The sequence below is a fragment of the Nipponia nippon genome, unplaced genomic scaffold, assembly GCF_047370975.1.
Source record: "Nipponia nippon isolate SJK-2023a ecotype South Korea unplaced genomic scaffold, ASM4737097v1 scaffold_6, whole genome shotgun sequence".
In the NCBI taxonomy this organism is placed as follows: domain Eukaryota; kingdom Metazoa; phylum Chordata; class Aves; order Pelecaniformes; family Threskiornithidae; genus Nipponia; species Nipponia nippon.
In genome coordinates, this window is record NW_028262380.1 from 30,231,716 (window position 1) to 30,259,558 (window position 27,843).

The 27,843-nt window shown below is 39.2% G+C and overlaps 1 protein-coding gene across 3 annotated transcripts in view; it reads right to left on the reverse strand.

Annotated features, from left to right (window-relative positions):
- SCFD2 (sec1 family domain containing 2) overlaps positions 1-27,843 on the reverse strand; it is a 206,153-nt gene that overhangs the window by 143,893 nt on the left and 34,417 nt on the right. For all 3 annotated transcript variants that reach the window (XM_087736208.1, XM_009474289.2, XM_087736209.1), the window contains exons 3-4: positions 26,203-26,330; positions 5,838-6,013 (exon numbers count right to left, since the gene is read on the reverse strand). In XM_087736208.1, the coding sequence (XP_087592334.1) occupies positions 5,838-6,013; positions 26,203-26,330 (304 nt within the window). The remainder of the gene's footprint in view (positions 1-5,837; positions 6,014-26,202; positions 26,331-27,843) is intronic.

A 27,843-nucleotide genomic window follows, 5' to 3' on the forward strand; every position in this document is an offset into this window, starting at 1 on the left:
TGGAATGGTTATCAACACCCAAGCTATTAGACCTTGCTACTGAAACATTAACTACAATGTAAAATATTCAGCTGTGCTGCAGTTTTTCCACTCCTTTTTTTGTGAGTTTGCACTCTAATATTCATAGAAGAAAGAATTATGTCATTTTATTAACCTCATAACTGCTTTCCGCCAACAGAAAAATAAAAACATTGGAATGACCATCTGGCATGAAGTTTCTGTTTCTCTTAAAAACATGTCCATATTTTCTGTTTCTCAAGACACCAAGCACAAAAAAATAATCTGTCTTCTGACAAATTTTACAGCACCAAAATGAGAAAATAGAACTAAAATAAAACACAACTAGTTAGTATTTGGAAATTTAAACATGAAAATGCTATACTGTCAGGAGCTCTCCATGTAAGTATGTGTACATAGCTTCCACCATCAGAGTAGTTGACCTACTTATTACCAGAAACCACTAAAAATTCCAGATACTTTTGCTAAAATATTACAGCATTCTCTTTCCTATGATAGCAAAGCTTTGAAAAAAGAACGGAAAAGAACTTGTAAAATTTAAAAATTACTGATTCATCCTTTGAAAACAAGTAAGTTAACTTTAGAAGGTAATGGCTTTGATAGATACATCACATATTCTATATTGAATTCACACATAATAACAACTTTGATTCATAGATAGATGGCAGCCCACCTTGTAAGATCTATCTTTGCTTGCTAATTGGCATTACAGCACTGTGTTTGTTTTTCTAAGCAGTCAAGGTGAAGCACAGTGCCCACCTGTATGTTCTTGGCAGAGACTAGAAGTATAGAACACACTATTGAGCTAGGTAGGCTGATCACGAGCTCAAATCCAAGAGCAATAGGGCAATGTGTGTGAGGTGGTGGTACACATTGTCACCTCAATTGAATAGCTGTCCTCAATATCTGCTAGAAACATGCCATTTCCATACTCATTGATGCCATAGCTGGCAGATGCCATGTGTGGGAGCACTGGCCCAGTCAGCAAGGCACTTACCTCATAGACACTGCAGGACACGAAAGGAGTCAAAGCTCAGAGGGGACTTGGTCCCAGTTCAAGGGGCTTTAAGTCTGAGAAGTCAGACAATTCAGATAGGTGAAAGCTGCAAGGATTTTTAGCTGGATGTGCATCATAAAGCTAATTATAACCAACCAGAACAATATAGTCCCCAGTTTACACTCCAGTTTTTCATCTATAGAATGAATGTGTTGGGGATTTTTGGTTTTGGACTGGTTTTGTGGGTTTGTTGGTTTTGGTTTTGTTGGGTTTTTTTTAGTATGACCTTTAATTCCAATTACTCTTGAGATTATGTGACATTAATCAGCATCACAAAACAAAACTTTGACAGTACTGAGATCCAATGGTAGCATCATGGCTTCTAGGTCAATGCTGAAGCTGTCTAATTTCCCAGTAAACTGTGAAGTGCTGGTCAGCAGGTGCAAAAACTCTGTGCCACAAAAAAGCCCCAAGAAGCAACAATCCCCTCCCCAACACCATAATAACAAGGAATTTAGTAATCTTTCAGATTTCCTTACTTTGGGCAATGCAGTTATTCTAAGACAACAGTGCTGGTACATTTGCAGTTTTAAAACAAAGTTTAGCCCAGACATCTCAAGAAAGAAGAGGATGTCCTCATCCTAAAGAAGAAACACACCCCTCCCCTTTTGGGAGGAGGTCAAAATAGCTGTTTGCTTTCAACAGTTCTGGTGCAAAAAACTGCCTGATAAAGTATGAGTTTTTTGTAAGGAATAAAGCAATAAATACCAATAATATTGTGGAAGAGATTTTTCTTTGAGTTATTACTAGTCATTGTATGTTACGGAAAGGCATCTGTCTACGCTGAGGACTTTCTGCCATGGGATTCAAATACAGTACACACAGGACCTGGCATTTTAAATCCACTCAGTTTAGCAGACAGGTTTGCATTTAAAAACATGCAGCAGAGAATTAGCTGAGGACAAGATGGAACGAGCCTTTAGCTGCCATGCAGTGCCAACTGATACAACTCTTGCCAGAATTTGCTGCCACACAGAAATGACAGTACTAACGAGTAAACTTTTTAACATGACAATGTCTTTGCTCATGCAAACCTACAGAAACTTGCGATCAACTTAAATCCTCCCCCTCCTCACTCCGAAGTACAGCAGCAGAATTTTAAATTGCTTGCAGAACATCTGTTTTCTTTGGGGGGAAATGCATTTCAAGTACTCCTTGTGTTATTTTAGAAACTCAGCCTGATAAACTTGCTTGCACTGAATAAACCCCAAACTTGGGATTAAATGGATGGGGCTATTCATAAGATAGACTACTACTCTGTATGAGAAGTACTTTACTCTTAAATCTTGAAAGCAAGATTAGGCCAGAAGGATGCAGCCAATTCTAAGAGGTAGCATCCAAACTGGGGAATTTCAGAGCAGTACCCTCCACAGAGCAACTACACTTTCCCTTGGGGCACATTATGCCCCCATTCATGCTGTCTACTGCTGCCGGGTATTTATAAACTGAATTTGGAGGCAGAAATCCTTGCTCAGTGAATAAGTGAGTAGTGTATGTTAACAACAAAAAAAATATTTTTTCTCTCACAGTGTCACATTTTGTTTGAACTCTGGAGAGAGTTCCTCTTCTTGTGTTTTTCTATTTCATGGGCCTTTACTGCTTAATAAACCTCCATAAAAGTCATAAATTTGAGGAGAACAGGGGATAGAGCTAAACAGAACTGAAAAGTATGGAGTGACAACATTCATTCTTACTTTCTGTTACCTCCCTAACTTTTAAATTCTCACTTGAAGGAAAACAAGGCACTCACATGAGGAGTACTGGGGAGTTGCAAGCAGCGTGGTGCAGCATTTAGCTCATGTTCCCCTTCCCACTTATCAGTTTTATGGATGGTCAGAATTAGAAAAATAGGAAGAGGACCTCAAGAGAAGGAAAATATGATGGGGTGGGATATCTCCTTGGTAAATAGGATATACTGTTTCAATTCACAAAGCATTTAAAACTTATGGGTAGTAAAAGCTCCATCACGTGCAGAGGTAGAGCAGCAGAACACAGAGAAAACTTGTGATGGACAAGATGAATCATTCTGATGCATTACTCTTAACCCAGCACACGATCCTCATTCCTTTGAGGTCAAGGCCATGATCCCATCAAAATCCAATTTCACTCTCAGACCATTCATCCATCCAAGTTAAGGAGAGGACAACTCTGTAGTAAGTATGCAGCTGCGCTGACTTTCAGCCAACTTCTAGTCAAAACCAAACTTCCTTGCTGGAGACATAAAAAACTTACTGAGATAACATAGGTCTGAAAAATGTAAGTTACAGATCTTTAATTATGATAAAATAGTGGAAGTGGGCTGCTTTCCACCTCTACCAGGCCATTTTTAAAACTGAGTAACTGCAACGTCAACTGAAAGGAGTGACTCAAGGAGTAAAGAGAAGAAGAAAAGTGGAAGAGGTTATTCAATGCAAGAGTTAGACGAAAGGTTTCATGTCAACAACGTGGTTTTTCTGAAAAGCACAAAGTAGACTTAGCAGAGAATCATGAGACCCATCAGAGAGATCCAGTAATGAGAGAAATTCCAAAACTGTGCAGATTTATTTTTGGGGGAAATCTGAGAATTCTAACACCAGCTGTTTATAGTGGGTTATCTCCTTTGGCATCAGCTGGAGTCTGACATGCATCCATCAGTGAAAAATCTAGAATTCCTACATTGTCCGAGTCTAATAATATTACTCCCAGTAGATCTTTCACAAACAGTTGTCTTCTATGTGGTTCCAATATAGGATAGTAACAACACTACTTTCACATTGAAACAATTACTTTTTATTGAGGATTTTTTAATATTTATTATTTTAAAATATCTGAAACATAACAATTATGCTAAAGAATTTCTCAGTAGTACTGCTGAAATAAACTACCATGGCATCAAATTTAGTGCAGATTGCTATGTACCAACCATTCACAATGGAACGTCCTAGTTGATTTTTTTTTAAATAAAAATATCTCTGATGGTTTCTGGGCCTCTCAGTATTTTGCTCTTCCTACAAACCCCTGTCAACAGATCAGAGACAGGCCATGTGCTCAGAAACAGATAATGCATGTCAGACTCTGTCTTCAAAATAGAGTCAGTAAAAGGATACATGCTGTACAGATTGTGTAATTCAAAATAATTGTTATTTGAACTACTGAAAATGAGTATGTGCTTAAGGAACAGTTACAAATGTTAGCCTAGAAAGTTTGCTTTGGCTAACACATTTTACCTTAATATGATGGGTGGAAGGCAGTGGGTATAATCCAAAGCCACCTACGATTCTGAGAGTGCTTGTTATGTATGAAATATATAGTTGTTTGCTTCTTGCCTCTGTTTTTCCACTCCCTGATGATTTACGGCATGGCTTTTATATAGGCAGCTGTCTGTTGTTGTGAAAACAACGCTGAACTTGCAGCTTTATTTTGATTCTAAAGCTGAATTGGTTTAAAGATGGAACTTAGCCAGCTTCTGAGAAGACCTATGTGACATGAGTCACTGCAGAAGAGGGGACTATGGGCTGTCAGCCCCATGCTCTGCAGTCCAGACGAACCAAAGAATGGCTGCAAGCAGTTCTTTTACCTGAGATCTGTTTGTTTCTTAACTAGAGAAAGAAAGCTGCCAATGTTGTACAAAAAATATTTCAGTCTTTTACCAAGAGAGAATAGTTTTTTAAATGAATGTAGACAACAGCTTGCTACTATTTAAGTTTTGCATTTTTTTGCCCCCCAAATGTCACAGAAATTCATTGACTACAAAGCTATGAAGTTTGGGCTGAGTCTTCTCAAAGGACCAGGGATTATATCCTGCTGCCAGAGATCATGGGGAGAGTCAGGTTGTTGGTTTGTTTTCGACATCTAGACCAAGACAGCTAATTTTTACAAAACAAGTATCTGGTTTTAGTTGAGGTCCACGCTATACACTTCACTCATTTAGGGCTGACTCTAACTTCATTAGATGTTAGCTCATGAAGACTTGCCTCTTGCTAGAATTTCAGAAGATGGTTCCTCTAAAAAGAACACAATGGCAGAAGAGACAGCACAGGGAAGAAAGTTTTGAGCTTTCCCTGAATTTCAGCAGAAATTAACTCTATTAGGTTCTTAGAAAAATTCCTCCTTTGTTTCATACATCTCCAAAGGTTAGTAGGATAGAGTTCAATATACCACTAACTCTTAATTTCCTGAGAGAAATCCAAGTGTGATACAAAATGGTATGTAAATAATACTGTGGTCACCAACAGGATGCTGTAAAAAATGTGGTGGTGGGAAAAGCTGAGGGTGGATGACAGCTATGAGCAAGAGAAACCTCACTCTCTTAGTGCATGGAATTTCCTACTAAGCTTTCATCTGCTCAGTAAATTACACAAGTTTTGCACTCACAAAGTCCTCTCTGCATTTGAATCAGCATGTTACCTCAAGAAGCATCTTCAGACTGGTAGCGATGATGATGATGATGAAGATGATAACAATAATCCTATCCAATGCTAAAAGTTATATCACCTTAAAATTTCATATAGATGTAAAACTGTTACGCAATTCAGATTATTTATGTACTTCACCTTTAGCAGCTACCCTTTTGTTTATAAAATTATTCTTAGACAACACTGTAAAGAGATTAACTATGTAGGTTCCCATTCCTTTCACCAGCTTGGCAATGAGGAACAGCTTTTTAGCAAGACATCCAACACACTTCATAAAAAATACAAGCTACAGAATTCAACGAGAATTCAAAAAATTAAACAAAACATTTTTACTTAATTTAGGTCAAATAAAGTCACATAATATGTACCTGCAGAAGTAATCTCTCAAAGGCAAGGAAGTTGTCCCATTTGGAAGTCTGGGGATGTTTCAAAGTCTGGACTGTGGCGAGCACAAGCTGTAGAAGACCACAATGGTTCTCCAAAGCTTTGAGATTATTTCTGAAAAGCTGAATGTATGAGCTGAGCTGTTCTGGGGTGACTCTGCCTGTGGAAAGGAAAACAGGACACAGTATTCAGTGGTGACAAATACAAACCTAGATTTTTTTAAATTATAGTGAATGGACTATAGAGAAATTTAGAGGCTCTCTCCGCTATGGGCCTGATCCTAGCTTCACTGCAATCACTGGGAGCTTCAAGCTGCAGCAACAGGTCCGGACAAAGACTTACTTTATCCATGAATTGTGGCTTAAGGTATGTGGTATGGCAGGTATTTAACAATACACAACAGATGCTGACATAAAGGGTAATACCATTTTTTGTTTTCAGACACAGAGGGACATTCATTTAAGCTAGGGAGATAACACTTGATGACTACTTCTAAACAATGGTTGATCTTTCTATTTTTATCAAAAGTCCAATGGGAATTTGTGAGCCTTTTACCTTACACCAAGCCCACACCCTCCAGCGGCTTCCTGAGGGTGCATTTTTGATCAGTATTGACTCAAAAAAAATAGAGATAATGTTAGTGATTCAAGGAACTGTTTTCTGGAGCTGTTCTTGGAAGGGACACTTCCAAGGTGTGACTCTTCAGTTTCTGAGATGCAGTAAGTGTAGTGTGATTTCACCTGTTATTTGAAAATAAACACCCTGGTGCCATAAATTGGCCTGTAGATCTCTCCTTAAACGAAGAGTGTGAGGGGAGTCATTCAGGCCACACAAACACTACGGAATTAGCAGTTATTCCATCCAACATTAAAGTGCCAGCTAAACTGCTCAATCAATTTATATTTTTGAAGTGATCTGTTCCAGGGAGGAAGGTCCATAGTACCTTATCTGCCCCAAGATATCACACATACCATCAACACGCAAGGAAAAACAGTGTCAAAACACCATCCTAATTGCAAGTCTGGACTGAGATGGCAGTCCAGGGCTGTTTCCTGGTTCCTGGCAGCCTCTGCCAGTAACGAGTCATCTTCCTCAAGCAAACCAGACCTAAAGAGCAGGGACATGTGAGATGGGGTGAGGAGGAGACTTTAACTTAAGCAGGACAAGCTTTGGTGCCAAGAAGGCACTAGGCTGAGCTGGTGCTAGGCAGTTCATGGCTTACACCACTGATCATTTTATTCAGTATTTTTCCATAAGGGAAAGATCTTGTAAGACTGCCACTGTGTTTCTTCTCTGTGTTTGGTTATATCATCACTTTACAAGGCTCCCCATCTGCCTCCGTCCTTTCAGTATCATATAAATGGCGAATAAATGATTCCAACAGCGAATAAATGTTGAAAGTGCTTTCTCTTAGTTTCAGTGATACCAAGGGTGGTCTTTGGAAGAGCATTTAGATTAGGGAAAGTTGCTAAATAAAGCAAAAACACACAGGCTCTTTATGTGAATTTTAACGGAAAGCATCAAACCGAAAAGTCAGCAAATTAACACACAAATCAAGCTGACACCACTCAGTAGGCCGGAGAGCTGACAAAAGGCTTCCACGGTTAGCCCACATAGGCTAAAACAGCAACCACAGCCATGTGTGTTTTTAGACTAAACACTGGAGCTTTCAGTCTTGTTTTATTTCTTTTAAAGCTGTGTCAGGCAGATTTACACGGTGATTTGAAAATGTCAGTCCATGATGCCTTGCAGCATACCTTTGATAATGACTGCATTATTACCTATAGCAGTCCTGATACATTGTAGCATATTCAAAATCCGATAACTTGCTTCAACTGAGAAAACATGAAGTTGCCAGCCCTTCCCTCATATGGAACAGTAAAATGGGAGGGCTTTCAAGACTTCTGATTTCAATTTAAAAAAAAATAATTTTTCAAGAGTTTTGTTCCATATTGTCCCTTGTGAAAGTGAATCCAGATGCAGCACTAGATCAGTCTGAGATCCATTCAGCACCATTTTAAATAAACAATCAAATTCTTCCCCACCCTCAGAGCACCACCAAAAGAAAGTCCAACACATACGTAAACCTAAGTGAAATCCTGACCTTAGCCAGTCATTAACAAAACTTACATGGGCATTCAAGAATCCAGCATCCCATCTGTGATATTTACAATATCCATGGAACCACTCAGATCCAGGGTTCAAGAGTTCCAGCCAATTTCTACACAGAAATCTCCCTGGACTGATAAATACAACTGTTCCAGTAGATGAGGAAAGGAATTTGGGAAAGTGATTGGTGGTAATCAGCAATTAAATGACTTTTCCTGAGGCCTAAATCCTCACCACCTTCCCTGCTGCTTGCTCACAGAGGGAGATTTCAGCACAACAGACTAAATTTAATCTAATCCCAACCCTACCAGCCTTTTTTCTTTTTTTTAAAGTCCCTCTGCCATTTCAAGTCCTTTTGTGTTGCAACGTGGCAGACAGGTCCTATGAAATAAAGAGGAGATAGATACCAACCACATCAACATGTTTCAACTGTTGTTCTGTTCTTCTAAAGCAAATCCAGAGATTCACAGGCAGAAGATGGCAACTACTGGCAGAAAGGACTGTAGTGTAAGCGTCTTGTCCTGCTCTCTTCTCCTCTTCCTGCTCCATCAGAGTCATACTCTGCTCCAAACTCTACACCTATGCATAGCCAGATCTCTGTGTAGGCACCAAAGTCTGACTTGCAAGGACTACGTTATGCTGACAAAACACTTGATAATTTTTTAATTCCTGGATGTGGTAAGAAGGAGAAGTATGACCTCAACCACCCTAAAGGGATTTAAAAGTACTGATAATCTTTCTTGCACAAACACCGGGAATTCCATATTGTCTGGGAATTAACCTTTGCCATTAATAATTATCAAGTGTAGCATGTGTGAAACAGGTACATTTATCCCAAACTCTGTCAACCACATTAAATCACGATACAAGACTTGATAAAAAACAACATCTACTGAAAGCAACGTTAAAAAAAAAGTTTCAAAGCTTCATGCCTCTTCTCAAGTAGAGCAGAGAGGATAAAATGAGTAGGTGGTGACTGGTAAGTCTCACAGTGAAACTCACACGTTAATAGAATACAGGAGGATGGGGAGCGGGGAAGGAAAACAGTAATGCTGATAGACTGATGATGCAGGTTGTGCAGGAATTAATTCAGCTAAGAAACTGTGAGTGGTTAGTTAGGAACAATCAAAGTATTTGTGCACTAATGCAAGAATCTTGGGCAACAGAATGAAAAAATAGTGTAGGGAATGAAACTAGACAATACAGAAGTAACAGAAACAAGATGGACTAGGTACCAGTCTCATTACCGAAGAGCCAGTTCCGTCCAGGAAACACAAGGTCAGTGCAATGAAGCAGCTCTGTATTTTAGTAATCTGATAAACTGAGGATAAAAAGGGAGAGGTAACAGGTACTAGGCTAGACTAGGAAAAAAGAAAACTAATATTTATGTCTAAGAAATGGTGAAAATTAGCTACCTTATTAGTCTGATGTGAGGAGTATGAAAAGCTTCAGGACAAATGCCCAAGAAAAAAAAATACCTTACATCACAGAGAAAAGTGGGATAAAATGCAAAGTACATTTATCAAAGAATATGACATCAAACTGATATGTAACCAGTTAATGAATTAATACTAATGCACATGGATTTAGCATAGCATTAACTATGCCATAACCATATTTAAGGGGGAAAAGACTAGGATTAGAAGAATTGTAAGATATCAAAGAAACTTGCAAAAGTAGATGGCAGGTAATATGAAATAGAGAAGTACTAGCATATAAGAAGAAAAGGTAAAATAAAAGTGTGCTTGTGTGCACATGTACATATTTATAGTACAAATTTTGGTACTAAACAGTGCCAAAACGGGTGCTGTCACAAGGATGTGAAACAACATTAATATGGAGAAAGAGCAGAAGGCACAGCTGGATTGCTTTGAGCATTGGACTAATGTAAGTGGGATGAAATTTAACAGCACAAAGTGCAAAATTATGCATTTTGAGGCTAGGATAAGAGCATCTGCTGTAAATTGGGAGTTAAAACCTGGAAATGGCAGAAGAAGGAAATAATGTCTAGGCCTCCTCATTGTAAAAAAAAGCAGGTACAATCCATACCAGGGGATATAGTTACAGTAAAAAACAGGGCCACAGAAATACAAAGCTTCTCCTCCTGGAGCACTCCGTGCAGCTCCAATCATCCCCGTTCCTGGAAGTTTAACTCAAAATTGTGCTGCATGCACAGAGAGGCTACTATAATGATTAGGGGGACAGAGAACTTAAGTTAGGAAAGCAAAATAGAAATGCCTGGCTTATATGGGCTCCCTGCCCCACCTGGAAAAAAACAGACATCTCTATAAATGCACAAGAAACGTTTACATTAAGGGTCAATATTGGTACTAAAATCAATGGGCATAAATAAAGCATGAATATATTTACACAAAACATTAAGAAACATATCGCTGTATCAATCAGTCTTCCAATAGCGGAGACAAGAGTGAAAGCAAACAAATTTAACTTGTTCTAAGGAGGGGTTTGACGAGTGTCTGATGAGCAGTTTCACAAATGCTCACAAGACTTAATTCAATACAAATGGCCCCCTTCAATCCTTCACTCCTACAATAATTAATTTGCAAACATATTGGGACATACAGATGTTGAATTCCAACTTTCAAGAATTCAGGACAGATCCCAAAAGAACTACAGATCACTTTTGCCAACTTTTAAATTACAGAAGCCATACCTTGTATTTTAAAAAAATATATTAATTGAAATAAATGGTTTTTTTGTTAAATTTGAAAATAGCAGCACTGAATACCAACATCTGCAACACTATACCATATAGAAAATGCACAGTTAATACTACATGCAAAAATGATGATGTGTACAGTTAGACTGAAGGGAAGAAATAATTCTACTACTACTAAAGCAGATCACTCAAGTTAGACATGGAGCAGAAATTACCAGCAACTGATATTTAAGGTCTGTGAAAAATCTTTTTTTGAGTAGCCTGAGTGGAACAGAAAGACTTTCACTTCGACAGTTAAACAAAAAGTTAACTAGACAAACCACATTTGTAGACATCAAGACACGATTCCACAGTATGCCTTTTTTCCATTTTAAATTAATGCTGCAGTCTACGTAGTGTAATGCAGGCATCACGTCAAGAAAATAATTATTTTTCAAGATAGTTGAAGATAGGTAGAAGTAAATTTTTAAAATTCAGAATCACAAAGTGCATTTTTTTTTTATGTAAAGATTTATGGATGAACGAGGTGTCTAAAGAACAAAGGCCAGAATTATCAATGCACTGTTCCAAACATACAGTCCTTATTTTTTCATCTAACACTTAGTTAATTATCTCCATAGGGACAAGAAAACAAGTAAAGAGGGAAGTACATTTTGTGACCAACTGAATAAATAAATGGGTGCTTTTCCAAGACTACATGAGCCGCCAAATACACATAGCTTTAAACTTAGTTCAATTTTATGCAAGAACACAGACTGAGCTTCACTGGCTAGAGCACTTTTGCTGAGGTCCATTTTTCACTTGACAGAACCACAAGCAAGAAATGACCTTGGCACACTTATGTTCACAGGCGAGATTTTTCAAGGCAGTAGAGGGCTGAAAATTTCCAAATAAATTGTTTTCCTCATCCACGGTCTTAGAAATATAAACCTTTCTCTCCCAGTAGCTTGCCTCTGATCATGTCCAATGCCGGATACTTGCGAGGAATGTAGAAAGCTCTCATACTCCATGAAGCCAACTGGACAACAGTTCTGCTAAGGGAGTCTGATATTTTGCAAACTAAGTAAGAGCTATTTAGTAGGATGGATGACGCCCCTTATGTCTCCTTGTTAGTGTAATTTCCAGATGTTATTCTTATTAACTCAAAATACTTTTTTACTTCTTAGGAAGTTTCAGTAACACTCTCTAACAGCAAGTGCCACAAAAATAATTTGATCTCAACTTTTGTTTAGTTAACTTCAAAAGTCACCCAGTCCTTACATTGTTAATAAAGAAGAGAAGAATGCCAACTACTCCTTAGTTCTTTGGAGAGATGAAAAGTAGGCCAGTATGAGATGCTGTTTGGCTGGCTTTTCCAGAATAAGGCTCTGGACCTGAAGAGCACTAAACCTTACAACAGACTGAAAGCAGATGTCACAGGCTTATTTCTAAGAGCCTAAGAGCTCATCTCCCACAAACACAAACCCATCTGCTCTGGGATTGATGGCCACTTGTAAGCCTCTCTCCCTTTTCTGTTGCAGGAGCACTAGTATCCAGACAACCCCACGGTCACAGGTATGAGCACAAACTGCAAGTCCCCACTACAGCAATCCCAGGATAAGTCCATCTTGGGGGTCTGAGCAGCCCCTGAAGTACAACCCAAACTTCAAGGCAGTGGCAGCCTCCTGCTGCCTGCTCCCAGCAGCGCTGTGCCACCAAGGAAGAGCTGTCACCAGCCTTTTCCTCGCTGGCCCTTACTGACCCTCATTCCTCCTGCCACCCTAGCGATAGCTGCAGGACACAGGCACTGGAGGTCAGCCACTCCTCCCAGCCCACTGCGGGCTTTTCAGTGCAGCTCAAGTCACTCCAGAGTGATGGACCTTCAGGGAGGCAGAGCCTCTCACCTGTCACGCATCTGAAGGTGTGTATAGCAGTGACTTTCGAGGACGTAGGAGCCATTGACAATGGTGACAACTATGCTGAGGTTTAGCAAAACCTGGAATAGAGGTATACACCCAGAACAAATAAAGCTGGACTGTATTTGCCACTTAACTAACACTTGCCATGTCAGTCTGAACATCTAACCTGACTTGGCTTCAGTCTCATCAGCTGTAGCACTGAGTTAGTTATCTCAAAAACAGTTTATTATTCATCGCTAGATGTGTATGGTATCATTAAATCCTTGTTTTAACAGATCATTTAAATTCATACAAGTGCCATATGCCTTTTTAGCCTTCTCTCCTAATTAGCCTGTCTTTTATTAAAAAATTGAAACCATGCTTAAATATCAGTTCTGTTACTATTCTTTCAAAATTCTTTTATGTGCCTTAAAACAAATAAAACCTCATCAATTAGGTGGGACAAATGTAACTAAAGCACTCTAACATAATCATCAAGATTTTTAGTTCTAAGCACCTAAATGCAAATGCCTAAATATGACCCCAGTTAGGATTTACGATTCCTAGATCATCTACAGTTTCAAGTTTCCCCGTACATTCAGAAGGCTTTGACAAACGTAACTGGTAGCTTAGGTGTCTCAATATGGATTGGCAATTTTTTCTTTTTTGTCCTTCAGAGCTTTGTTTTTAAATGCATGGCCACTTCAACCCATTATTTCCTTCTTTGTGCACTCTACCATTCAGTTTCCCCTTTTCATTGTTAAATCAGTATGAACAAAAAAGTAACAACCATCTCTAGCCAGCGTCTACAATATTCTTGGGTTGCCCTCCCAAATATTAAAGCAAATTTCAGAACTGTTTGAATAAATAGGTGAAATTTTACCTTCCAGAATTAAGTTTCTTAGGAGTCGCCATCTATATTAAACTTCCAATTAACCACTGGCATACCAGAGTTTCTCAAATCCCCTTCTTAATCTTGACTAAACATGTATCATGACCATATTTTGTTACCTTATTTTTCACCTCTTTCACCAGGTTAATAAACACTGAGCACTAGGCCAAGTCCCAACCAGAGGGTCTCCAGCCATAAAAAAGCAGTAATCCTTGAAAACAGTAATTCACTGTGACTGTAAAGGGACTTGACTTGGTTGAATCATCTCCTGGATGCTTTAAACTTCTCACAGAAATGAATCAACTTGTTTGTCTTAAAATACCATGCCCAAAGGATTTCAGGTGGCTTGCGCATGTCCTCATTTAGCACTAAGACATATGTTTTCAGACACTGAGTACTTCATCGTGTTCTTGGCACGCTGTCCCAGAGAGAGGGAGGTCGTTGTTCTTCTTTGGTACATTATTCACAGGACTGATATTTCTCTAATGATTTCTGGAAGACTTCTGCAGCTGAGAATACCCTAACAATCATTTTGGGTGGTAAGCAAATAAATAGGGATGGAAAACATGATGTTGTATGAGTATGTACATATGTAATTCACCATGTCTCTTGTGTAACGAGTCATCCTTTGCAAGCCTGAATGATGAGGCTTACACAATTATGCTTGGAAAAACAGCACTGGGCAAGCCACCCGGTTTTACTGTATTGCCATGTTCCACGTCAAGTCTTACACTTAGAGACTTTGCAAGCACACCAGCACATAGTCTGTCTTTGGTTTAAGTCCTTCGGCACGCGCTGTTCTCAGTGACACTTCGCTCCTTTACTTCTACATCACTTTCAGCTACTTTCTTCAAGTTTGCTTCCCCCTTTTTTTGGCTAGATGGCTCCTTTCTTAACATAAAGAAATTCTGAAGCCCTTTCTGTCATCTCTTAAGACACACAAAGCACGGTACTCAGTGCTGACACCCACAACTGCCCCAGTGTTCCAGCAAAGTGCAGGTGCCACGTGTTTCCCCTGCGTGCCAAGCAGACACCAGAATCAGCATGTCCCAACCCATATTCATGAACTCTCCTGCTGATTTAAAAACACAGTCATTATGGCTGATGCACCGTATGAAATGAAAATATCACAGCACGCAGGTACAGCAAGTTCTATCTTATTTCCAACCAGGCTGCTTCCCCACAGATATAAACAACAGCAACTGCAGTAAATATCCTTTTCTTGGACTTAAAGAATAAGTGTTTTATTTTTCACCCAGGTTCAGAGGCTTAAGGGACCTGCTCCTGTGTTTTTAACCATGTCTTGATCATCATAAATGGACAGTCTACAAGTACAGTGGCTTTTTTAAAAAAAAAACCTTCAAATTCAAAACTTCAAAATATTTCTTTTCAAGACTGAGAAGATAGAATAGAACTCAACATCAGCAAAAAAATAAACTAAGCTTAGTGAATAAAAGAAATCTCTGGTGTTTACCTGAAAAAACACCAAATAAATTTTAGCAGAGAACAGAAGATGGCAATACAATTACTTCTTTTCAGGAAGTTGCATCAGCATTCTGTAGCTAAGGAATAGTATCTTTAATACTTTACTTTTATATTTATATATATAAATATATATATTTATACTTTACTTTTATATTTTATATATATATATATATACTTTACTTTTATATTTTATATATATATATAAAATCAGCTTATTTCTATATAGCAGGATTACTGATCTAGCTTTTACCTACTACTGACTAATGGGTAATCAAAAACTGGAAGAAGCATTTCAACCTTTCCTGGGCAATTTGGTTTATTTAACAGAAAAGTTGTTTGTTTAGACACATTAGAAACACTATAACTCACTACAGATTCCAGCCAATGAAGAAGTACTGTTACTTACCACATCTCTCAAAACAATACTAGTTACCAGTATATATGCAAGTAAATACTATTTGAATTATTAAGCTTTTAACCCACAGTCATTTCCTCTTAAAGATACACAATATAAAAAATCAATAACCGTGTACATTTGCATTAAACCTTTGTTTCAAAGCTTCACAAATATTTATCTGTACATTAATATTTACTCCCAACTATTGTGAACATCATGTAAATTGTCTAGAGAAAGACCACATTAACATAGGCTTTTCACAATACTTCTGTTAAGACAAAAAGACTTCATGCTGAAGTTAATATAAGCTTTGCAGTATTACATTAGCAAAGAATATAAATAATGAAATGATATATTTGCAGAACTCCTGCAAGAGCAACACACTTCTGTTTTCTTTTAAATTTTTAATAATTATCTTCAACTCTAATCACAACCAGACATGGAAGGAGACCTGGCCATAAGTTCATATTTAAGTGTTTGCGTTTACTGTCCAGAAAAAAAAAAAAAAAAAGAGAAAAAAAAAAAAAGAAAACAAAAAAAGACTTTATCCAAAAAGTCCAGACACATAGAAGGACATTGTCACCCCACTCCCTTCTGAAAAGTAACAGTAAGGTTAGCCAAATAGTCCTGCATCCATGTGCCAACTATAATTTAATCAAAGATAACATACTACCAGCATATTTCTCTGTTTCACATCACTGCACAGGGTTCTGTGTTTCACTTCCATCTGCTGTTTCATAGCAGTGAAGTGCAAAGTAAATGAGGTTTGAGTCACAAAAGTGACATGCTTTACAATTCTATTAGGGCTTGAACCATTACCCATCTTACACCACAAGAGACTATCAAGCATGCAGTAGGTTATTCACTCAACAACGAGAAACAGTTGAGACAAAAGTACCTTTACTGAAACTTTGTAAACTAACTTAACCTAGGAAGTGTTATTTCTGCAAGAATATTAAGTCACAGAATTAAAAACAAACTAAAAAATTCAACAAGAGCTTAGGGTAAAACATGGTACTTGCTATTTCAGAACCAACTGAAGTCTTTCTCTAAACTTAAATCAAGTGTGAGTAGTCCCAATATTACACTTCTTTTTTTAAGGTAAATTTACATGATGCATTATGCAGTAGTCATTAAACAAACAAACCAACCAACCCCCAAACCCAAACCAACCCCCAACACCCAGAACAAATCTGAACAACACTTGCTTTCCTAAACAAGAACAGGAAAAAGCCATTTACAGTCACCTGCAAGGAATACCTTCCTAAAATATTGAGGAAGAAATTTTGCCTCCAAATAAACTTCTTGCAATAGAGAAAGTACAGGATGCTCTACAAAACTTCTGTTTCATTGTTTGTTTGGTTGGTTTTTTTAAATATTTTCATTTTGGATTAAAACATCTCTGCTAACCTGTTCTGGTTAAAATTTATTTCATTTTGTTATGAGTGCACTTCACATTATCTGTCTCAGTCTCCTTCTCTAAATTAGGCATGTTTCCTTTAAGCAGAGGGCAGGACTTAACTCCCAGGATCACTTCCAAGCCCATTCCCAAAAGCTGTAGCTGTTGTTGCAGTAGGAGAACCCAGTGGAGTTGCATGTTCCACACCATTCTTTTCATCTCTACAGTTAAGATGAAGATTTGGTATTTCAAGGTACTTTTTTCAGATAGGATATGTAAATGACATAGATATTCTATCATCATTTTTTCCTCTCTTTGCTCCTCAGTAAGATGGATTTTAGTGTGTACATTTCCCAGAAAAAACCTGTACTTTAAGGTTCAAATTGATACTCTGCCATTAAAGATATACCAACCAGTGCACAAATAACAGGTAGATGCAAAGTGGTGTTTTCCCCAAGTCGTAAAGAAACATAACCTACTAAAAGACAATTTAAGGGAGGGGAGAAAGCAAAGGTGAGAGACAAAGGAAAGAAACTGCTAAGTTATTTAAAAAAAAAAATTGACTCGACAGAGCTGGATAAGATCAAGCTACCTACAGCTGCCTTTATTGCTTTAGACTTTTCTTCTTCCTCATGAAATATACTGCACTGCTCCATCAGTTAAGAGTTCCTTCACTTTTAAACTCATTGGTATTAAAGAGTCACAGTCTGTGTCCGGACCTGACACAGTACCTCTTTTTCGGTCCTCAAGCTCTTGCCAAAATAAAACAAATGCAGTTAACAACAGTAAGCTTAAGTAACTGTGCATAAGAAGTCCTCTCATTTTTATATATTTCCAGTGTTTGAGCAGAAGTCCAACAAGGAGGATTAAAATTTATTATTTGCTAGCACAATATTTCAACATTTGGGACACAGCAGTTTCCAGTTCTCTTTTCAACTGTAGAAACAATAGCACTCACTAAGAACACATTTCATGGATGGCTTTGGACTCTAGCAAGCCTCTTGCCACATTCAACATGCTGTCCTTTTTATTTTTCAGCCTTTATTTCAACTTTTCCTGTGTTTCTTTCATTTGCAATAGACTAACAGTGGATCTGTGACCTAAATCCTTCTAAAGTTCACGATTAAATGTGCCTGTCAAGTTGAACATGAATCAGCCATATGCCCTTGCAGCAATGGAAGCGAACAACGTACTAGGTGGCATCTGCACTAACGTAGCCAGCAGGCAAAGGGAAGTGGTTATAACCCTCTGTTTAGTCCTTGTGAGACAGCATCTGGCGTATGAAGTTTTGCACTCCACAGTACAAGACACACTTAGAGTGGGTCCAGAGAAGGGTTGCTACAATGGTTTAGGGGGCTAGAGAAAACGATGCACAAGTAATGGCTGAAGGAGATGGGTTTGTTTAGTCTCAAGAAATGAAAGTGGGGAGGGGAGCTACTTACTGTCTTCAAGGACATAATAAGTGATTACAGAGAAGACTGAATCGGACTTCTTGGAGGTGCACAGTCAGAGGATGAGAAGCAATGGTCACACACTGCAGCAAGTGAAAAATCAAACTGTACATAAAGGAGAACATTTTCTCCACAAGAGCGGTTAAAACTGGTGCAGGGTACCCAGACAGGCTGTAGAATTGCCATCCTTGGACATATTCAAAATTCAGCTAAACAAGGTCCAACATATCTAGTCTAACTCTTAAGCTGTCCTTGATTTGAGCAGGGGGTTGGACTAGATGACTTCCAGCCCAAAATTATTCTACAATTCATCTATATTTGTTGATACCACTCATTCTGTGTTAAGCTGCAGGCAGTCATCAAAAAGGGCAAATTTCCTGCCATGCCTTTTTGGTCAACTTCATATTACAGAATTCTTTCTCAGGGATGCACTTGGTAAGAAAGGATGCATATGTGTGCTCTCAAAATGAGCCTTCTGCCACTGCCTTATCTTTACCACCAAGCTTCTGCCACACTGTGGCCTCCACACTAATAGCCATTTCCAAGCCCAGTAAGCACTCCATTCACTGTTCAACCTACACAGGATTCACACCTAGAGCACAAGTACTTGTTCCTCATAAATCACGTTTCTTTCAACTACCGGAACCTATATGTGCTAGACTGAAAAAGAAGGGATGGAGGATAAATTGCAAAATATGCACACGGACATCACAACTCGCATAGTTCCAGTTATTCTAAGACATGACTGTTTTCTCTTCTGAGCAGTTGTTTTGTGCTCTCAAGGATGCTACTCTGCATATCGGCAGGTGAGACTGAAAAACTGAACTGGCACACCCCTTTCCTGAATTCAGCATCCAACTTGAAAGAAGCATAATGATTAATGCAAAGATGGCTCCTCAGCTGGTGATGCTTCTAAGCAACACTACACACAACTGCAGTGTCCCTTAGTGGGGAAAAACAAACTGTTCTGCTCCTGAACATCTCTCCATCTCAGCTATTTTGTCACATCTCCTGAAAAACAGAAACTTCATTGGCAGTAATACCAGTATCCTTCATCTTTTCTGTTACATTTAATGAGTTACAGAGATGACCTGAAAAGTTTAGTTGCTTAAGAAAAACAGCAGAAGGCTACATATGCTTTGCACATCTGGAGCTTGAAGCAACATCTCTGTCCTGGACTAGCAAAACCAGATGACTATCAGAAAATGAGATCTATTTAGTTAACTGAACACTCTGACCATACTCAACAGGGTCGAAACCCTGAACTTCATCCTGGTTGTGCTGATTTTGGCTGGGGTAGAGTTAATTTTCTTCATAGTAGCTAGGATGGGGCTATGTTTTGGATTTGTGCTGGAAACAGTGTTGATAACACAGGGATGTTGTCGTTATTGCTGAGCAGTGCTTACACAGAGTCAAGGCCTTTTCCGCTCCTCACACCACCCCACCAGCAAGTAGGCTGGAGGTACACAAGAAGCTGGGAGGGGACACAGCTGGGACAGCTGACCCCAACTGACCAAAGGGATCTCCCATACCATATGACATCACACTCAGCATAGAAAGCTGGGGGAAGAACAAGGGGGACGTTTGGAGTGATGGTGTTTGTCTTCCAAAGTAACCATGACATGGGACGGAGCCCTGCTTTCCTGGAGATGGCTGAACACCTGCCTGCCGATGGGAAGCAGTGAATGAATTCCTTGGTTTGCTTTGCTTACGTGCACGGCTTTTACTTGACCTAGTAAACTGTCTTTATCTCAACCCATGAGTTTTCTCACTTTTACGCTTCTAATTCTCTCCCGCATCCCACCGGGGGGGACTAAGCGAGCGGCTGTGTGGGGCTTAGTTGCTGGCTGGGGTTAAACAACAACACTGGTGTAACATTGCAAGATGAAACAGCCATGTCAATTTCTTTCTACAGGTCTCACTATTCAGAAAGACCATCGTCATCAAGAGTTATCAGGGAATGCCTAACCCCACTATACTCAGAGTGTTCCCCTGGGAATGCAAAGGCCTATACAGAAGCCCTCCAAATAGGAATATATCCAAAACTTTCAGAAATACTTCGAACTCTTCAAAAACATTTACCACTGACAAGCAAAAAGCCTTCCTGCCTCTGGGGGTGGGTGATGCAACAAAACATCTGCTATATTGACCATCACTGAGATGGGGAACATTTGCTTCAGGTCAAGACTACATTTTTAGTTGCACTACAGGGAGAAATCAGGAACTCAGTATTGCAACAGGCTGGAAAAACCAAATCCGCTTGGCTAGATAGTCCCACACTGCAGGACTTCTGTTACTTTTGATGAGGCAAAGAGCAGACTAATTTAACTCAGGAACCGCCTGCTCAGGATCCAGGCTGCACAATGGAAGGAGTTCAGGTCTGAGACAAGCAGTGTCCCCTCTCCTTGGAAAAATGCCCTGAGAACACCAGGGAGCCCTTGGAGCTGCACTGTGAGACTCACTGTCAGGGATTCAGGACTCCTTGGGCCAAGCCAGGCCTGTCTCAGTTCAGTTGGTACGGGAAGCCTCCTGCTTCATGAGGATGCCTGGAGTGAGACTTTGGCTGCTGCCTCACTGATTCTGCAGCTTGCTCTCCCAATGGGTTTGGAGACCAGGTAAACAGGCAACAGAGAAATGTGCATAAACATCCCAAGAAACAGCCTACAAGATGATCTCCTCTGCATTATGGGGGGCCACAGTGTCTCCCAAGCCCAGCTGTTATCCAGGTACCCATCATTTACCCAGAGATGTGCTGCAGAAGGGATTCAAACACCCTGCAGACTGCTTTGAGCCCTGCAATGCTGATCTGCCTTCTCCTCCTTTGTAAGGACCTCAAACCCAGACTGACATTGTCTCGCTACTTGTCTCTATCACCGAATTGTCCTAATGGTTGGTGAAGGTGGATTTTAGATATCTGAGATCAGACTTGATTTATCTGGAAAGCTGCATATGTACTTATCTTTATTACAGCTCATTTTCTTCGCAGGTAGCTTTTATCCCTAAAGTTTATTCCAGGAATTGCTGGTATTGAATCTTGAATATTTTTACATTGATTGTGTCAAGAATAAATAGCATGTTAAACACCGTTATGGTCCAATGCAACTTTTCATTTAAAAAAAAAGCATATTTTATATTCTTTATTTTCTTTATGGTTTTAGATAAGGTATTCACCTATGTTTTCCTGTCCATTTTAAGGTACTTCTCTAACTCAAAATGTTATTTCATATCTTCAGGCTAAAATTTCAGGATCTTCCCATTTTTACCCAAACGAATTTTAGAGTTCAATTCAACCCATGCAAACCAGCCCATCTGAAAAAGTTACAGTACTCCTCTTTACTTCACAAAGCCTGAGGCTCTCCTAATTTTGTAGTAAGCTTGATTTTTAAAACTGTATTTGTACAGTTCAGATGGAAAGAAACCAAAAGGCTTTTCTTCTGCTGACAAGGGCTTGTGTAATAGCACACTGCACTTTGTTTCTGTTACTATACCAGTGTTTTGACTTTCATCAGTCTCCATGCCAGTAAAAAGACACAATAAAGGAATTCAGACTCGATCAAGGTTTACTGTGCTCTTTTCAAACAGAAGAGCTGGGGTGTTTCTAAAGCCACAAAAGAACATTTGTAGCAAAGTTTTTACCACTGCCAAATACTATGCTAATAGCAAAGCTTTCAGCAAGAGATTCATGGGCTGCCACATTCGGAAGATGATTAAGATACGCATCAGACCTATGAAGAAGGGAACGGGAAGTAGAGGAATGGAAAAACCAGCAACCTTTCCGCTGTACTGTAAGTCAGGCTGCTGCCCCAGAGCAGAACTCCTTACAGTCACTTCCTTTAAGAGCTAAGCAGAAGTAATCCCTTTCCAGTATTTACAATCTCACTTGAATTTAGCACAATGCTATAAATCTCACCAAAAAGCTATTCCAACAATCTTCTAAAATGTCTTCCAAAGAGCTTTTCAAAAGGAGACTTAATTCTTTGAATAAAAGAAATTTCTTGAAATGCCAGAATTTTTATTATGCCAAAATAAGTTACACCTACACAATGGGATATCTGACCAGAATTTGGCAAATATTTTTCTTCCCCATATATTTATCAGCATTCACAGGGGTATCCAAAACACAAATGCAGCTGCCTCAGAGGCAAAATGGAGCTGATGGAGTTCTTAAAAAGTGTTGTTTGTTTTTTTGTTTCAAGTGTGTGTGTGTGTGTGTGTGTGTGTGTGTGTATGGAATATTTTAATGCCTCTTTATTTAAAATGGACTTCTAGCAAAAGACACCTCCACCTGTTTACATGCAAACACATACTGTTTTGGGAAATGTACCTAGCTGAAAGGGTTAAGGCAAAACTTAGATGTAACTACTATGATAGTAACACGGTTTCAGTGTGTTTATAGCATCCTGTAAGGAAGGGTCTCAATGTCAGCATGCCCGCAGTAAGCAATACTAAACAAATACTCCCCAAAAGTCAATACTGGCAGCATTACTAAACTCCACAGGAAATTACATCTTCAAAACCCATATACCCATGTTATATACTTATGGATAGAACGGATTAAACCATAAGTAAACCGGATGTACCACACGCAAAGCCTTTACGCTGGCTGGAGTTCTGCACAGTGCTTTGCCTGCCTTCTCCAGGGCTGACCTCAGAAAATCAAATATGCTGCATAGCTATACAGCTCAGGTTTTGTTCTGTAAGCAAAAGGCAAAGTAGCTCCACAGTTTTGTGTTCTAGTTGGTTTTATGGACTTGGCACTTTGTCTCCCTCCGTGATGCGGTTTCCCAAGACTTGCAATTCTTCTTCAAAAAAGAATAGCATCACTTGCTGAAGTTTGTAACAGGAACGTAGTTCTTTCACTCACAAAGTGAAAGACAGATAAAATATGCACTGTCCTCAGACATACATGGAAGAAAAAAAGCAAAAAAATGCAAATCTTCAAGGAAGATGATATGAGATCATTTAATGGCCCACCTGAAAACCTGAGTATGAGATGGCTACAGAAAAAGAAGAGAATCCTGCTCTATTCACAAATGTCATGGACCTGGTCTTAAATTTGAAACTGGGCTTGCTCCAAGAGTCCATCCACCAAAACTTTCAACAAAATGTTGCCAGCTCTGCTCATCCTACCTTCAGCCACCTTCTTTCTACACTGAAGCCCTCTGAAACAGTCAATAGGACTTCTAGACATCCCCACTACCACTTTCCTTGATACGACTAATAAAATGAATATGCAAATCAAGAGCACCTGAAAGCAGCGTTCCAATCTACTCAGCTCAACAAATCTGGCTAAAATTGTTGATTTCCTTTATTTCTCTTTCTTCTCCTTCCTCAGCACTCCTCTCTGCTCTCCACCCCTGCTGATTTAAATGGGATAAGATAGAGTTCCTAGTGGCCTGCAGATATTTGGAGGCGTTGGGGAGAAGACATCTGTCCTCTTCTCTCAGGAGGAGGAGGAGACATTCAAAAAATATCAGAAAGCAAAACCTTGAGCTGTGTGTGTGGCTGGAAAGCCAGGCGTCGGGCACACTAGCTGCACAGGAAACGTGGGCAAGCACACACACACCTCCGAGTAATGAGAAGCCTTTCAAAGTCCAGAAAACAACAAAATTTATTTTCCTTGCATTGAAAATACAGAAACAGGATGGGATCAAGTTTCTCATCACTGCACAGGGCTCCCGTGCTGCCAGTGTCACACATGATGCAGTTTTTCAGGCAGGTGGCCACTGCAGGAGGGCTCGGCTACACCAAATGGAATTCAAAGCTTTGCTTTCAAATGTAATTCACTCCTTATTTCCAGGGGGAAAAAAAGCAAAAAAAAAATAGTAGTAAGGAAAATACTCTTACCATCTGACACAGCTGGTCTTAGTAAAGAAAGTAAGAGGCAACTTTCATGCTAGAAAAAAAACTCTCTGACATTTAATATTAGGGCCATAAAAAACTCACAAAATACCCTAAGTGTGGGAAAAATCAGTGTGCAATCCACCCAGATCTTCCGATACAGGCAGAACCTGAGGTAAAATAGTAAAAACTCACTTATAAGCACAGAACAGAAAGAGTGAAAGCATTTCCTTTCTCTCCAGTGTTGCCCCGTATCACAGCCGCAGTGGAAGCAAGGATCCTTTTGACTAAACACAGCAATCAGGATCTGAACAGGCCACTAGAATTTTTCCTTCTCAGCAAAAGCAGCAATTGATAAACAACACAATTTCCAGCTTCCCTACAGAGTGGTAAGATGTTCTGTAGCACAATGGCTGACAAACACTGTAAAGATGCAGATCTGTTCTAAAATGTCATTAATAAATATGTGTTGTTGGACAATGTGATATCTGGGCGTGAGTTTCAGGTTTTCTGCATTTACACTCAATGAAAAGTTTTGATTTTGGTGACTGTAGTGCCCTCCTTTCCTTGTTTCTCATTTTATCCCTGTTTATCATTTACACGAATGCCTCAAATTTTGTTTTGCCCTTTGAAGTTCAACTACAAAGTTAACTATAAAGTTAAAAACTGATTATGATTCTAGTACAAGATACACAATTCAGAAAACAAATAACAAACTCCTACGAAGATTATAGCTACACTGCAACCTATACTGCATCTTCCAAACAAAAACAAGTCTCAAGAATGACAGTGCCAGAAATTTGTTTCACCATCAACTTTTAAATGTTCCTACATAGCACTATATTGGGTCCACGTATGTCAGACATTTAGGCTGCCATCAATAAGTGTCAGCTAATATGATTAAACCCAAGGTTATTGCAGCCTTCACTCCCCATGGGAGGGGGACACAGAGGAAAAGGTGTCTGATCTAATCATTCACAGAAAGCAGCAAAGGTGGTAGATGGATTGGTACCTCTCAAAGACAAGAAGTAATTACTTTTAAAACAAAGTTGAATTTCAACATTAATAATTTTCTTTAAGGCACATGAAATAGAAAAACAGTGGGGCTTCTTAATATTATTATGGTGAATACTCAGACACACATTATCAACAAAAGCTTAAACAAGATTTTATCATTCACTGTGCCTTGCTTTGCTCAAATTTGTAATAGCCTCCGCATAGCTGCTCCTTTCCCATGTCTTTAAAACATCTTACAGCATTATTGTTGCACAGATGTAGTATTTCTGATTAATAATCTACTGAATGTATGCTCTAGGTATTTGTAAAGACCATACATACACATATATATGAAATGTTATAGTTGTTAAAAGTTCATGAGTTGGCTGTACATCTAATTCTTCTACAATATCTTGGCAGCTTACTCTGGAGTCCCAGATAAAAGCCTGTTACTCTTATTCTGTGAGGACCTTTCTCTCTTGATGAAAAGTTCAGCATAAAATACTCTTAGAGTACATAAAATGCAAAAAAAATTATTGTGGTATTGAGCAATATTATTGTTTTTATAAGCCTAATATAATACCAATTCTTGCATTTCACTGAATATGGTATATAGTGAGAATGAGGTTCTAAAAAAGCTCCTGAAAGTCATTATGTTATATTCTATATCTCTAATATTTTGAAGAATTCAGGTTTCAAGAGTGCCTAGACGTGGTTTTCAGCTTAAACTCTATTGAGCCAGGCAGCCTTACTTCACATAATCCTCACTACCTATGTAATGTAATCACTACCTGTATAACGTAATCATATCCAAGACCTGCACAACTTCCAACAGATCAGCTGCTATTTGCAATTCCTGCTTCCAGGACAGAAATCCTGCTGACTTTTTAAGGATACCCAAATTCTCATGCTTTGCGGAATAAAGACAAGCAGCATTGCTAAGCATTTGCATGCCTTCAAAACCCTCCTTCATAGAACTCCATTGCTTCACCGCTGCTCTCAATCTTGTTAAGGTTATAGTTAAAAGAAAACACTTGCCTCTCACTTATATACCAGAAAGATCCTATGGTAGCCACGATGCTCAGCTGAAAGTCATTGACAAGGATGGGGATGGGCCAAGGATGGGGATGAGTTTTCCTCAAGAGGGTTAAGTGGAAAAAAAGGAGCTGACATCATCTTTCACATTACCACTATGTAGGGAAGGGCATGTCACACTACTCACCCATGCTCATCTTAATAGGTAAATTTTCTCTGCTCGCAGCCTCCACAAGGTGTCTCCTGGCCTCCATCACAGCTTCCTTTTGTTTGAGGTTCATGAAGGACTCCCAGAGAGCTTTGGCAGCTGGATCACTATAAGAAAATGACAGGGTTACACTAAACATTGCTTGAATAATGGAGTAAGCTTAAGACAACATTTATATTTTAAGATGAGTGCTTCTACTTAGTAACTTCTCTGAGGTAGGCAGGATACAAGCAAAAATAAAGCAATATAAAAGCTTTCTTTTTCTAAGCGTAACAGTTGCTATGGTTTTACAGAAAAAAAAAAAATCTAGATATTTTTGCTACCAATTATAAAGCATTAGAATTCACATATAATAAATAAGCATGTCAGCCTCAAAGTAACCACTATTATTGAACCACGGGAATATTAGAAACAGTCCAAACTTCTTTAGTTACCAAAAAGCTATGGAAAGGATGGGCTCCAACTTCCCTGTGAGAGTTTAAATCCCAATGCCAATGCTTCCAATGCTGAAGGCTGTTGGTATGATTTGATGAACTACCACCACACTGGGTTTCATGGATACTCCTTACATGAGAAGAACAATCCGTAGCAGAATGCAACTGTCCTTATGGCTCCTGTATTTAAAGATTTCCCTTATACTGTTGCTGTTTCTAAGCTTAAATTAGGCATTTGTGTGGCTCGTCTGCACTCAATTCCCTGTCAGTCTCCTCTCTCCTCCAGGACACTTCATTTGTTGCTGTTGTGAAAGAATTCAGTGTTTTCTTGGTGGGGGGGAAGAGAAGGGAGGAAAAACCCTCGCCCGGAGCTAAAGCCACACATTGGGATTAATCGTGTTGGATTTTTTTTTAATTTCTTTTCTTTTTTAAAGAAAAGGTTTCCCTCTGTTTTTTTCTCAGGAGACATTTAACTCCTAAATACATTTTGATGTCATTTGCAACATGCTTATAAACATGCCAAAAAAAGCGTTGTTTCACGGAAAATAAAAAACCCCAACAATTCATTTGATACCAGTTACAGAGCAGCTGTGCTCATGCTCTGCTGCAACGGCAGGGCTGTATTTAGCAATCTGTGCTATCTCCCAAACCAGGTGAGAGGGTCGCCAAGCCCCACTCCTGTCATCCCAGGAATGCACATCCTCTGACAAGGCCTGTGTGGGTGGAAGGACCATGGAAAGAAGGTTGAGTCACCCTTCTTCTGAACAAACCACACATGAATAGGAAGAGCAAATTTCATCCTATTGCCATGTTTTAAGAAAGGGAAAATCTGATGACGTGACACAGTCTTTCCATTTCTCTTTCACACAGTGCAACTCAACCTTCCTCCAGTGACGGAGGCAAGAGGCAGCACATCCCAAAGCAGCCCGGGCATCTGCAGCAGCTCCCTCTACTCCATCGCCCAGTGTGATCTGAGCACCGACGGTGTGCACTGTTCATGGGCAGCAGCTCCAAGGGGATTCCTCACAAGAAAAAGCACACTGATTTACAATGTGTGATAGTGCAAGAAATAAGAAAGAGATTTCCAACGCAACCAGATGCTTCAACACAATCTCCCTTAAGTAATGGATCCTTGGGTATGCTATTTTTACAGACTATCTACTCAATTATTATGATTCAGTCCTAC